Source organism: Ochotona curzoniae, unplaced genomic scaffold (genome assembly GCF_017591425.1).
Source record: "Ochotona curzoniae isolate NIBS_2020 unplaced genomic scaffold, NIBS_Ocur_1.0 contig_3622, whole genome shotgun sequence".
NCBI classification, from domain to species: domain Eukaryota; kingdom Metazoa; phylum Chordata; class Mammalia; order Lagomorpha; family Ochotonidae; genus Ochotona; species Ochotona curzoniae.
The window spans coordinates 10,515,504-10,529,407 of NW_024465926.1; the positions used below are offsets into that span (position 1 = coordinate 10,515,504).

General features: G+C 48.7%; 1 protein-coding gene and 1 non-coding gene across 2 annotated transcripts in view; both read right to left on the bottom strand.

Moving 5' to 3' along the window:
• The window catches only part of TXNL4B (thioredoxin like 4B), a 32,534-nt gene that overhangs the window by 1,119 nt on the left and 17,511 nt on the right, over positions 1-13,904 (bottom strand). Inside the window, exon 4 of the mRNA XM_040982425.1 lies at positions 11,980-12,045. Within this exon, the coding sequence (XP_040838359.1) occupies positions 11,980-12,045 (66 nt within the window). The remainder of the gene's footprint in view (positions 1-11,979; positions 12,046-13,904) is intronic.
• On the bottom strand, positions 12,986-13,148 carry LOC121158116. The gene has a single exon (XR_005884143.1). It is a non-coding gene; the product is annotated as a U1 spliceosomal RNA (small nuclear RNA).

Sequence of the window (13,904 nt, forward strand, 5' to 3'; positions counted from 1 at the left end):
TGGCTCAGAGCCAATCCTTGGGCCATGACCTGCTGCCGTCTACCAGGGTGCTGAAATTCAAAGTGGAGACAAGGCCTGGTGCAGTAGCCTAGTGGCCAAGGTGCTCTCCTAGCACACGCCAGAATCCCATGTGGGTGCTGGCTCATGTTCTGGCAGCACCACTTCCCATCCAGCTCCCTGCTTGTGGCCTGGGAAAGAAATTGAGGCCGGCCTGAAGCCTTGAGACCCTGCACCCGTGTGCGAGACCTGGAAGAAGCTCCTGGCTCCTGGCTTCAGACTGGCCTCTCACTTCCTACCATAACGGCAGTATGGTACAACGGAGGGATCTTCCCCATCCCCTGGGGCTGGGCCTATTCAAAGCCCCCCGTGATACCTAAAGCCTCATCACGGTGACAGTGACTTGGGTCGGACACTGGGCCCGCGGCTCAGTGCTCCTGTTCATGGTAAGGAAGCAGGGAGGCTGCTAACTTGTTTTGTCATGTTCCTTGGCCAGCAGCAAGCTGTCACAGCTGGCTAATTGCCTTCTCTGGGTCCCCATATTAATTCTCTATTCAAGAAACATCAGTTCCTTGAAGGAGAAACAGGAATGGGTGAAAGAAAGGACCTGAACTTGATGGGGCTGCTCTGAGTCGTAGTCAGAGCCACACTGACTGTTGTCCTGCAGAGTCTGCTGTGGAGTGACTGTCTTTGAAATGTAACAGTTTTAAAAGAGTTACAGTGGTTTAAGAATCTGGGTTGGGGTCCTGGCACAATGGCTTTGGCTAAATCCTTGTCTTGCAAGTGCTAGGATCCCATATGGATGTTGATTCGTGTCCTGGCTGCTCCACTTGCCATTCAGCTCCCTGCCTGTGACCTGGGAAAGCAGCAGAAAATGAACAAAATCCTTGGGAACCCTGTACCTACATAGGAGACCTGAAAGAAGCTTCTGGCTCCTGACTTTGGATAGGCTCAGCTCCAGCTATAGCAACTACCTAGGGAGTGAGTCAGCACATGGATCTTTCGGTATCTCCTCTTCTTTGTAAATCTGCCTTTCCAGTAAAAATAAATAAATCTTAAGGAAACAAAAATCTGGGTTGGCTTTATTTTTGTTTCTAGAATTAGGCAATTAGATAAGTGCCATGACGGGGTGAACAAGAGAGCCTGGTTTTGTAGGCAACTGCAGCTTAAGGAAAGCCAAGGTGAAAGAACAAAAGGTTCTCAAAGTTAGCAAAGATCCGGGTTTAGCAATGATAAAGTAACTGATGGCTAACATCAGGTTATCTTAGGAGACTGCGTAAGAATGAAAGCAGAAAAAACATTGTCATTGCCAGTTGAAACTGGCCTATTTGGGAAGCTGACCTGTAACGTCTCATGGTCTTTCTGAGTATCAGGTGAACAGTTCAGCTTGGTGACTGGGACTTTAGTGTGATTCCATTTTGGTTTCTAGCTTGGGCTGTCGGGGCCTAGTGTGGAAGGTTGGCCCAGAACAGTGGCCTGCTGTAGCTTGTGTTTAACAATGGTGTTTCCAGCAATGAAATATTTTCTGCTGTCAGGAATGGGAACACATTGTCGTGGCTTTGGTAGTTGGATTAATTTGCTGGGCTCTCCTGCGACAGCACATGAGGTGATCCAAACACAGACCCCAAGACCCCCAGGCTGGCAGCAGGGCTGGGTCTTTCTAAAGGCCATGAAGGAAGGACGGTTCCTGGCATCTGTCAGCTAGTGGGTGACATCTCCCTGTGAGTACACACTGGGTTAGGTCTCACCTAATGACATCCTTATAACTCAGTTCCTCCCCTGTTTCAATATAAATGGTTAGTTCCTTCCCTGCTTCAATGAAGATAATTAGTTCCAGGAAACCCCTCCCCTTCTCCCCCTCCCCTAGAGAAGAAGGTATATATATGAGGAGTAAAATAAAGAGGGAGAAGCACTCTTTTCCACCAAGTACATGTGTCCGTGTGTTTCTTGGGCCAGCAGCCCGGAGGCTAGCAGCCCGGCATTCCCAGTCCACCCTCAGGGTTTTAGTGTCATGTCCTGCAGGTCGGGACACTATGCCACACTCTAGCCCCTAGTTTTGCTTTTCCTTTTGTGTTTTTAACCATCACAGAGATTCTGTAGATAGACAGGCTGAAGTCAAAAGCTCAGAAGTTCATCCGGGTCTCCCACATCCCTGCCACTCAGGATGTATTAGCAAGAAACTGGATCAGAGAGTAGCCTGAACTCAAATGGGCACTTCAGTATAGAATCTCCAGTATAGAATCTGAGTGTCCTGGGCCCGGCGCGGTGGCGCAAGTGGTTAAAGGTCCTCGCCTTGCACGCCCGGGATCCCATATGGGCGCCGGTTCTAATCCCGGCAGCCCTGCTTCCCTTCCAGCTCCCTGCCTGTGGCCTGGGAAAGCAGTCGAGGACGGCCCAAAGCTTTGGGAACCTGCACCCGCGTGGGAGACCCAGAAGAGGCTCCTGGCTTCGGATCGGCATAGTATCGGCCCGTTGCGCTCACTTGGGGAGTGAATCATCGGACGGAAGATCTTCCTCTCTGTCTCTCCTCTCTGTATATCCGCCTCTCCAATAAAAAAAAAATAATAAAAATAAATCTTTAAAAAAAAAAAAAAGAATCTGAGTGTCCTAAGTGGCAGCTTAGCCTTCTCTTCCACAACACTTATCCCTCCATTTATTTTTAATTACTTGAAAAGGAGAGACAGAGATCTTTTGTGTGCTGGTTCACTCCCCAAATGCCCGTAATAACCAGGGCTAGGGCAGGACAAAGCCATGAGCCAAGATATCTATCTGGCTCTCGTACATGGGTGGCAAGAACCCAGGTACTCGGCCATCGCCTGCTGCCTTTTGGGAATGTTAGCTGGAAGCCTGGAGGAGTCGGGACTGGAATCAGGAACTCCTTACTTATCGGGTCCACAGTATCCACCATAGCTCCCACTTTTTAAGGGAAGATTGTTGAAGAACTTGTAGACACAGTCCTGTAAGGCAGGTGCCGTGGCAGTGATTAGCCCCTGGACAGATGCGAGTAAGGTCAGTGCTTATCCAGGGCAGCGTGGGCAGCTGGCCGAGGGAGGACCAAGTCTTCCTTGCACGGCTGGCAATTGTTCTGCTCTAGCCAGAGCGTTCTCACCCACTATGGATGCCTCTCTGAAGTAAATTCATGTTCTCTCAGGCATGTGACAGGGTGTGCAGGTTCCTGCTGCTGGGCTGTATCTGGGAGACAGAGGAAGACTCAGAGAAGCTGAGGGCCAAGGTGCAACGTTCTTTCTGAACATTTTTATTTTACTTTATTTGAAAGGCAAAGAGATAAAGGTGGTCCGATCACCGGCTCATCCCCTAAATGCCTGCAGTAGCTAGGGCTGAGCCTGGCCAAGGCCAGAGGCCAAGAATCATTTGAGTCTTTTACACTGATGGCGGGGACCCAGGTACTTGAGTGATCATTTGTTGCTTCCCAGGATATGTGTCTGCGGTGAACTCGACAGTGAGTGGGGTTGGTTCTTGAAGCAGCACTCCCATTTGGGATGTAATCCCCCTTGCAGCATCTTACCCTAAGATGGGTGTAGTGTCCCAAGCTCTGTCCCCGAGCTGCAGTCTGCGCCGCCCGCCTCTAGGTGGCTGACACAAGGATGGGCAGGATGAGGGGGACGGTCAATGCAAACAGTGAGCTGCATTTCTCCAACTTCTATTATAAGACATGTTAGCCAATTAGACAATCTGAAATAGTAAATAGTCAGTCATTATTTTTGTTTGCTGTCTCCACCTGCCTTTACCTATGCTGTGTTCTGAATCACTTCTAATTACTTCACAGCCTGTGTGTGTTCTCCATGGAATCATAAGAAAAGCAAGCATGATTATTGCATATCTTGAATATTTAGCCCATATTCACATGCCTCCTGGTGTCCCGAGTCTCTTCATTGGCCAACCAAGACTTGCCTACATATCTCCTTAGCTTTATTTATTCTAGAATGCTAACATTTGAAGACATCAGCTCCATGGTTTGTCTTGGAGACAGTGTTCTGGGTTCCCAGAATAAATAATCCATTTCTTGACACCTGTCAGAGTTGGGTGTAGTCATATGATCAAGGTGAATTCCGAGAGATTTATATGAAAGTGTTGGGTGGAATTTCTGAGAAGCGTTCTGCTGCCTGGACTGTGGGCAGTTGGAGCCCTGGCAGCCATCCCAGGTCAGAGGGTCAGGCCACTCCCTGGGGGTAACAGAAGTAAAGCGGGGAAAGCTTCATGGAACATCTGACCAGCACTGACTGCCTACTCCCCGACCTCTTTTACTCAAGAAAATAAAACTGTGAGTGCTGACTGCCTATTAATTTGGACATTCTCTCATACCAGGTCAAATTGAGTGTGCACTCCTAAAGAAGTCAGGTAAAGGCCTGCTGTTGGTGTGAGGGCACATGGGCAATAAGCAGCTGTCTGCTTTTCACTGGGTGAGACACTCCTCAGAGCATCCCCTTCCTCTGGGTGCAGCCCTCTGGGGCGAGTGGCCCGTGAGAATGTGGTCAGACTCTCACATTACCTCACCTCTCATCTTGTGTACAATGAGTCTTGGCAGGCAGGGAAAATTTCCCTAAGAGCCTTGTGGTTGTACATGTGGGACATCAAGTTCATGCGGTTGAACACAGGGCAGGAATGCTCCCTTCCTGCCCCAGGCGCTTGGGTAACCTCGGGGCTGCTGCTTCATCCCTGATCTTGAGAAGTGAAGCTCTTAGGGGACCTCTTGACACCTTTCTAGGTAACAGAGCGAATGGTTGGGTCCTGGGCCTGAGGTCCTAGATGTGACACCACTCTGCTTTAGTCAGGATTTTAACTATATTTGGGAATCTGAAATAAGCACTAAGATAAACATACAAATGGATAGGTACATATACATACACCTTATACACTGTGTCCTTTCCTCATCCTTTCAAGCTCTCACTGTGACCATACGTAGTGCTGGTGGCTGTGCTGAGTTGGCAGCATTCCTGTCTCTCGGAAGTGACAAACACAAACACAACTGGCCGGAAGCCAGTGAATCCCAGCCTATCACAGAGGAGGAAGCCCAAAGCTTTCAGGCTGCAGAGGGGGGCCAACCCTGAAACTGAGCAACTGATGCAAGTGCCTGCATTCTTGTACTGACTTTAAAGCAGAGGCCCATTTTAATACCGTTTTATCCTGGTGAGATTGGGTTGCTAGCCAACTCCTCTTGGTGTCTGGCTGCTGCCCAAGGGACACTGCGGCCCAAGGGCATTGCCAGACAGTTTCCTAACATATTTCCCAGATGTGGCCCATGTGGTCTTGGCCAGCCCCTTGCAGCTCCCTGCTGTTGTGCCCTGGGGTTGGGACAGAGAGAGCCTCCTTTCGGGAAAGAGCCTCCACCTCTTCATAGCTCTGGGTGCCACTGCTTTAGGGTCTTCCTCATCCTCTTTGCTGGTGGGGGGATCACCACCTTGGTTGTGTTTAGGTACAGAAGCTTCCATGACCACTTAGAACTAATCCTGTCCCTGTTCCCTCCTCCACCCACAAAAAAGAACTGATGGCCCTAGCCTGGCTAATGTAATAAACCAGCAGGTTTGTAATCCCATCCAGGTAAGTACATCTTAACCCATGTACGTGACTCAAGTTGACTTATAGAAGTCACTTTGATGGTACAAACTTGAGGCTGATTATGTGAGGGGATCCTGGAAAATCCTGTGATGCCCACAGGCAGGAGGGGACACACCCAGGGTGATCAAGGGCTCATCCAGGGTTTGAATTCTGCCTTTTGTAGCTACTAGCTGTGCTGCCCAAGCAAGTTCCTTAATTTCTCTGTGTTCCTTTTGTACAATTCACTAGATAATAAGAGCAGCAATGGCTTGGGGCTGTTGAAGAGTTAAGGAAGTAAGGACACAGTGTCTGGCCCATGGCCAGCAGTCTCACGAGGTTTCTTGCTGCTGTTACGGGTGGGTGCCCTTTTGGGCCAAGGACTGAGGCTGCGGGCAGCTTCTACGCTTCAGAGGGCCAGACCTTCCTTAGGCAGACAGGCGGCACTAAGCAGGCTGGAGTTCACGCTTCCCCTCCCGTCTCCCCTCTGAGGACGGAGGTTATATTTGTCATCCACTCATTTAAGCAAACTGAACTGAGGGTTGGGTGCCAGGCATTGCTGGGCAGAGTGGTGAGAGTAATTCGAGACCAGCACGGCCCTGCACCGATTCCCAGCACCTGGGAGAATGTCTGTCCCACAGCTGGAGGGTGAGGAAAGCTGACGGCAATTCTGAGTACAGACAGGAAAATATCCCCATGTCTTTGACCTCTGGCCAGTCTCACTGGCAGTTGTGACAGCCCGTGGCTTACCCCTCTGCTTGGCTGTCTGGCTGAGAGGCTGATGTGAAGGTGCCTGACTGCAGCTTGGATCTTGGAGGTTCTCCACTTACAGGAGCTAGAATGGCTGCTCCCTGTGAGAGGCCTTTGACAGAGTTTCAGATCTCAGAGTCTGGCTCAGAACATCAACAGACAGGTCTGCCGGTGGCCTGGCGCTCAAGAGAACTGCTGGCACCAAGCAGCAACCAATGCCTGTGTCCCAGCACAGCAGATCCTTGGTGGCTACTCACAGGAAAAGGGAGACAGCCTGCAAACTGGCATGTTGATGAGGAAGTTTTTTTTTTTTAAAGATTTATTTTTATTATTTTGTTTATTGGAAAGGCAGATGTACAGAGAGGAGAAACAGAGAGGAAGATCTTCCGTCCGATGATTCACTCCCCAAGTGAGCACAACGGCCGATACTATGCCGATCCGAAGCCAGGAGCCTCTTCCGGGTCTCCCACGTGGGTGCAGGGTCCCAAAGCTTTAAGCCTTTGGGCTGTCCTGGACTGCTTTCCCGGGCCACAGGCAGGGAGCTGGAAGGGAAGCGGGGCTGCCGGGATTAGAACCGGCGCCCATATGGGATCCCGGGCGTGCAAGGCGAGGACCTTAACCACTTGCGCCACCGCGCCGGGCCCCAGGAAGTTTTTTCTTAATCATGTTGAGATAGATTGCTCTGTTGAATAACATGAATCATTGCAAACTCAACACTCGATGGTCCATCACCCTACAGGGGAGCTTGTGTGCTCGGGACCTTGCACTCTATCAGGCCTGAGACACTGTGCGTTGATGGAATTGAGCCGACTGTCAGAGTTTAACTGGCAGAATTTGCTCTTTTCTTGTAACATGTAACACATGAAGTTCCATGCAATACGGCAGTGGTTCTCAGTCCTTGCAGCACTGGGCATTACCCAGCTCCCTTTGTGAATGACTGATGCCTGGTGCCCACCTCATGCATTCTGACATGAAAAGGATAGAATATGTCATGGGCAGCAGGACTTTTAAAAATTCCCCAGGACATTTTTAAGGTGTATTGAAGTTTAGGAGCTGTTGAGATACAGCAGGTCTGTATTATCCGAGTGTAGAATCTTTATAGATTCTGCTTCTCATAGACTGTGTTCTTGTCTGTTTCAATTAGTGATGTCTTTTTTTTTTCAGTGATGTCTTTTCAACTCCATCTGTCATTCACTTGTCTGTGGTCATTACAATGTCAGCTCCCAGAGGGCAGGGATCAATCAAATGTATTCTCTGTTTCTATCCTCGTCACCTAGAACACACAGGCACGGTGTAGACATTTGATAAACAGCAGATGAATGAATGAATGAATATTTCCCATTTTACATTCAGTTCCTGGGTCTGCTGCTCTGGTGCACAGATTTAACTCAGTACCGGCAGAGCCAGCATCTCAGATGTGCGTGCCAGTTTGAGTACCAGGTGCTTCACTTGCAATCTAAGCTTCCTACTAAAGGCCTGGGGAAGCAGTGGGGCTCAGCCCATGTGTGTGGGCTCCCGCACTGTGTGGGAGACCTGAATGAAGCTCCTGGTTTCTGACTTCAGCCTGGGTGAACTCTGGCTATTGTGGCCATCTGGGAGAGTGGACCAGTGGATGGAAGACCTCCCTGTCTCTTGCTCTCTCCCCCTCTCTCCTCAACTCTACCTTTCAAATAAATAAATATATCTTAAAAAATAAAGGAAAAATAAAAGAAAAAAATGTATTGATCAAGTATAAGACAAAGTACAATGATAGACTGAAAATCAACTCTATTAATAATTATGTATAAATAAATATTTCAATTAAAAGACAAAGGTTAAGAGGATGGATAAAAATTGAGGGCTAATTATAAAAAGGCACTTCAAAAGTTTCAAGGAAGGAGCTGGCACTGTGGCATGCTGGGTAAAGCTTCCACATGTAATGCTGACATCCCCTGCGGGTGCCGGTTTGAGTCCTGGCTACTCCATTTCTGATCCAACTCCTTGTTAATGTACCTGGGAAAGAGGTGGAGGATGACCCAATTGTTTGGGTCTTTGCACTCACATGGACAGCCGGAAGAAGCTCCTGGCTCCTGTCTTTAGGTTGGCCCCAGCTCTAGCCATAGTGAACCAGTGCAGAAAAGATTCTCTCTCTCTCTCTCAGTCTCTCTGTAACCCTGCCTTTCAAAGAAGCAAAATTAATCTTTTTAAAACAAGTTCATGGAAAATGAATATTACTGAAAAACTGCATCGCTTTCAAAATCTTTTTGTATCAAAATTGATTAATTCCTTAGCTATATTTTCTATTAACCTTTTCAGATATTCCCATACAAGCAAACAGGGAAAAATTATATATCACAAAAACACTAACTGAAAGAAAATTTTGTGTGTCATGAGAGATTTTGTAACAAGATAAATAAGGACATTTCAGAGCAGTGGCATGGGTGTCTGGAGTACCCGTGCTGGCCCAGGCTTCCTGCTGGGGAACCCAGCTCCCCATCCACCACTGCCGGGCCAGGGGAGAGTCCTGGGCTTGTGGGTGACCAGAGCACCAACTGGCGCTAGGCTTTGCCTGCTGACTACCCAGCAGCAAGCTCTGGGGTCTTGGGGATACGGAATTACTGTGTAGGTCATCCATGGATCAGGCCACTGTACGTGTAGGTGAGGAATGAATCCTGAGGGACACACAACATTATGGCCACTGTATTTGCAGGTGAGCGAGGCAACTGACACCTGGTGGTTTGGAGGGGAGAGACCTGAAGATTTTTATGGGTCAGACAGATGCACCAGCCCATGTGGGAGTGCTGGGTTGGACTTATTAGCATGCAACATGACCGACCACAACACACCAGCACTCACGCAAGCTATGGCTGGGGGCCTATCTGGCAGGGCTAGATCCCAGTACCTGACAGTGAGTGTCGGATCAGGGGATGGGTCACATTAGACTGGGCCATGATACCAACCAGCATGCAAGAGAACTAGGTCTGGGGTTGGATTTTGTGGGGGATATGTGGGCCCAACCCTAAGGAACTACAAGTCCCGCTGGTTAGCTTGAGAGTTGGGATGGTGATGGGCCGAGCTAGGCATAACTATGGAACTCACTGATGCTCACTGTTACTGGGGCTGGGAACAAGTGGGACAGGTCCAGGCTGTAGCACCTGCATGAGCACCCTAAAACAGGGTGTGGGGCAGGCCAGGCCGCACTGGCTCATACAAAGGCTGGGATGGATGGCGTAGTCCATGCTGGGTAAGGGCCAAGCACCTGCTGGTATGCATGAGACCTGGTCTGGGAGTGGCATGAGTGGGGGAAGCTGGGAAACTCCCCTAGTGGGTCAGAGCTCCAGCTGTGATCCAGGCCTGAGTGTTGGGCAGGCTGGGAGGGTAGCTCCATCTGACAGCAAATGTGTGAGTTGGTTTTGGAAGGGTGCAGACTTGGCAGGATCAAGCAAACCATAGCCTACTGGCAAGTGAGGAAACCAGAATGGAGTACAGGTCATGCCAGGATAGTATAGGTCATGCCAGGATAGGCTACCATACCTACTGGTTTGCATGAGCCAGGGATGGGAGCAGACTGAGCAGGGCCAGGTTGCAGCACCTGCCAGTGAGAGCTGGGACTTGGGGCAGGCCAGGTCAGGCCAGACTACAGCATTGGAAGGCAAAGACCAAGACAAAGGAGGGATTATGCCAAGCCAGGTCAGAGCAACCACAGGCATGTGCGAGATCTGTGGTTGGGATCAGGTCTGCTTGGGGAGCTAAGCGGACACCCTAGCTGGGTTATGGGTCCCACTAATGAATGTGGAGGCCAGAGTTGGGGCAGTGGTCTGGTATGGACATGACTGTAGTTTCCCTCAGCATAGGTGTGGACTGGGTCTTGGGTGTGCAAGACTAGGCTAGACTCCAGCACCCATTGGAGCTCATGAGAACAAGGATGGGTATAAGATTGACTAGGCTAGGTCTCTGTCCCTGCTGAGCCATGTGTGAGCCGTGGACCAGGCTTGGCTGGGCTGTAGCACCCAACAAGAAGAACTGGAATGGGTGAGGACCAGTCAGGAAAGGCCATTATTCCTGCTAGGACAGAAGGTAGACTAAGTATGGCTGTGCCATGGACTCACCAGTGAGTGAGAGATCTGGCATTGGGAGAGGTTCTGATGGAGGAGCTTGGGGTGCTCCTGTCCCTCCAGGTGAGTGCCAGATCCAAGAAGGGGAACAGCTCAGACCAGGTCAGGTCCAGACCAGGCCAGGTTACGGCACCCATGGGCTTACCATTGGCTCAGGTCTGGGGCAAGTAAGGCTGGGCCAGTCCATATCAACTGCTAGCAAATCTGAGAGCCAGAACGGTGTGTGGGTCATGCCTAGTCAGGCCACAATACCAGCCAGTTCACTCTAGGGCCGGGACTGGGGGCATGGAGGAAAGGGCTGGAGAAAACTGACCCAGCAATTGCAATTAACAGCATGCATGTAGGTTGATCTGCATGACAGACTGTGCCGAATCCTGTATTGGCATGCATACACAAGAATCAGATCTGGGATCACCTCAGATGAAATTTCTTCGTGAATTCCCCCAACTTAACCGCTGGACTTAGAACTCCAACCATGGAGGAAATTGCAGTTTCCATGAATGTGTCACAGCTGAGCCTCCTCAGTGGCTTCGATGGAACAGTGGACAGCATATCCAGGTGCACATGGAGGATATGGCAGTACACTGGAGCCTGCAGAGGACACCTGGCACCATAATGGAGGCCAGAACAAATCGATCAACTATTCCCGGCAAGAGTTGGCAGTGAATACTTGCACAAATGGAGCTCCAAGGTGGACTATGTCAGCCAGTGGATTCTGGAGAGATTTCATTATGATTGGAGTGCAAGATCGGCAGCAATATAGAACTGTTGAAGTATCAAAACCAGTTGAGCGGGACCCTTGTAGCATACCGCACATTGGGGACCCTAGGATGGTTGGGAGGCTGGGTGTGACTTCTCCACGTATCTTTCCCCTCCCCCCAGGTACAGGAAGGAAAAAAGAGAATGTCACAACAACGGTCTCATCCACTTTCCTCTAGTCCTTGACCCTTCACACACTATTCAAACATGTAAAAATTATCAAAAATAAAATGTACACAATTTAAAAAGGGCATTTCATAAAGATAAACGAGCAACAGGAATAAACAACAAGCCTAAATTTGGATGCACCTGATAACAGAACTGGAAGAAAATCCACAAGGCTTCTCTCCGTAAATACAATTAAAAAAGCATAACAAGGGCCCGGTGGCATGGCCTAGTGGCTAAAGTCCTCTCCTTGAACACCCCGGGATCCCATATGGGCGCCGGTTCTAATCCCGGCAGCTCCACTTCCCATCCAGCTCCCTGCTTGTGGCCTGGGAAAGCAGTCCAGGATGGCCCAAAGCCTTGGGACCCTGCACCCGTGTGGGAGACCTGGAAGAAGTTCCTGGTTCCTGGGTTTGGATCGGTATAGCATCGGCCTTTGCGCTCACTTGGGGAGTGAATCATCGGATGGAAGATCTTTCTCACTGTCTCTCCTCCTCTCTGTATATCTGACTTTCTAATAAATAAATAAATGTTTAAAAAAAAAAAGCGTAACAAGAAGTCTATAAGAATATTGATTATAGGAGGACGATTCACCTTGACCTAACTGGCATAAACAGAACACACTCAAGAACTGCTGTCTTCAGTCACTTGGTGCACTTACCCACACAGGCCATCTACTGTAACAGGCACTGGTACCACGGACACACTCTTGTCTCTGGGAGTTAACCTGGAAATCATTCAATCATGATTTTAAAATCTCCAAATGCTTAGGAGTTTAGCAACACACTTAACAAATAAATTGTGAACAAACATGACACAAATGAACTTAAAATATAGTAAAATGGTTCATAAAAAGACAATATGCTAAAACTTATGGAATATAGGAAAGTAAGATGTATGGGGAAAGACAGTTGTGCAAACCCATTTATCAGGAGCATAAGAGGGCCTGGTACGACAGTGTAATGGTTAAGGTCCTCGCCTTGAATGCGCCGGGATCCCATATGGGCGCCAGTTCTGACCCCGGCAGCTCCATTTCCCATCCAGCTCCCTGCTTGTGGCCCGGGAAAGCAGTCGAGGACGGCCCAAAGCCTTAGGACCCTGCACCCATGTGGGAGATCCGGAAAGAGGTTCCTGGCTCCTGACTTCGGATTGGCATAGCATCGGCCATTGTGCTCACTTGGGGAGTGAATCATCAGACAGAAGATTTTCCTCTCTGTCTCTCCTCTCTGTACATCTGCCTTTCCAATAAAATGAATAGATCTTAAAATTTTTTTTTCTACTGTAAGAAACATAGAAAAGAGGAAAAGACCTAAACCAAGTTCAAAATTGAGGATAAAATAAAGATAAAGTGGGAATCAATGAAATAGAAAATCATGTAAGGGCAGTGATTTGAATTGTGTAAAAGGCTAATAAAATCAACAACCCTTTGAGAAGATTGTTCAAGATAAAAAAGAAAGTCACACAGATTATTTGTGATAGGAAGGAAGGATGGACAGTACTATCAAGCCTATTGACAGGGAGAACAAGTCGTGCTGGGAACAGCTTCATGTCAATAAATTTGACAGTTTCATTGAAACAAGCAAATATGCAAAAAAAAAACCCACCCCATAATCTGTTTTTTTTTTTGAATGCAAGAACTTTATTGAAAGAAAAGTGTGATGTTTTTACAGGAGAGAGCGCAAATGCAATCTCCCACTACCACAAATTATGCAGCTGAGTTTCCCGCATTTGGGGAAATCGCAGGGAGTGCACACCTCGAGTGTAATGGGTGAGCCTTGCCCTGGGAGACCCACCTTCATGAGCATGGTATCTCCCCTGCCAGGGAAGTATCATAACCTGGTCTTTATGAGATGTAAGCAATCTAATCCATATAATGTGTATGACACAGGGCTTAACAAACACACATTGCTCATCTTAAATTAGCATTTGTATACACAGGTTGGACATTACATCTATCAGATCTTCTACCTAAGGGCTGGTATAGTGATGTAGTGTTTCACATTATAGGTGCTCCACTTATGATCCAGCTTCCTGCTAATGGCCTAAGAGAAACACAAGACGGCCCAAGCGCCTGGGCCCCTGCATTCATGTGGGAGTCCTAAAAGCAGCTCGTGACTCCTGGCTTTGGCCTGGCCCAGCCCCAGCCAGTGCAGCCACCTGGGGAATAAACCAGCAGGTGCAGGATGTCTCTGCCTCTCTTTTGAATGAATGAATGAATTAAAAAAATTTTTTTTTTAAAGAGAGTAAAAAGACAAGCACTAGATTGGGAATTGCTTACAATAAATGTACACAACAACAAAATAAAACAAACAAACAAAAAATAAACAAAAGACCAGCATCTAGGTTATCTCTAAAACACAAAACAAGGGCCCGGTGGCGTGGTCTAGCGGCTAAAGTCTTCTCCTTGAACGCCCCGGGATCCCATATGGGCGCCGGTTCTAGTCCCGGCAGCTCCACTTTCCATTCAGCTCCCTGCTTGTGGCCTGGGAAGGCAGTCGAGGACGGCCCAAAGCTTTGGGACCCTGCACCCGTGTGGGAGACCTGGAAGAGGTTCCTGGCTCCTGGCTTCAGATTGGCATAGCACCG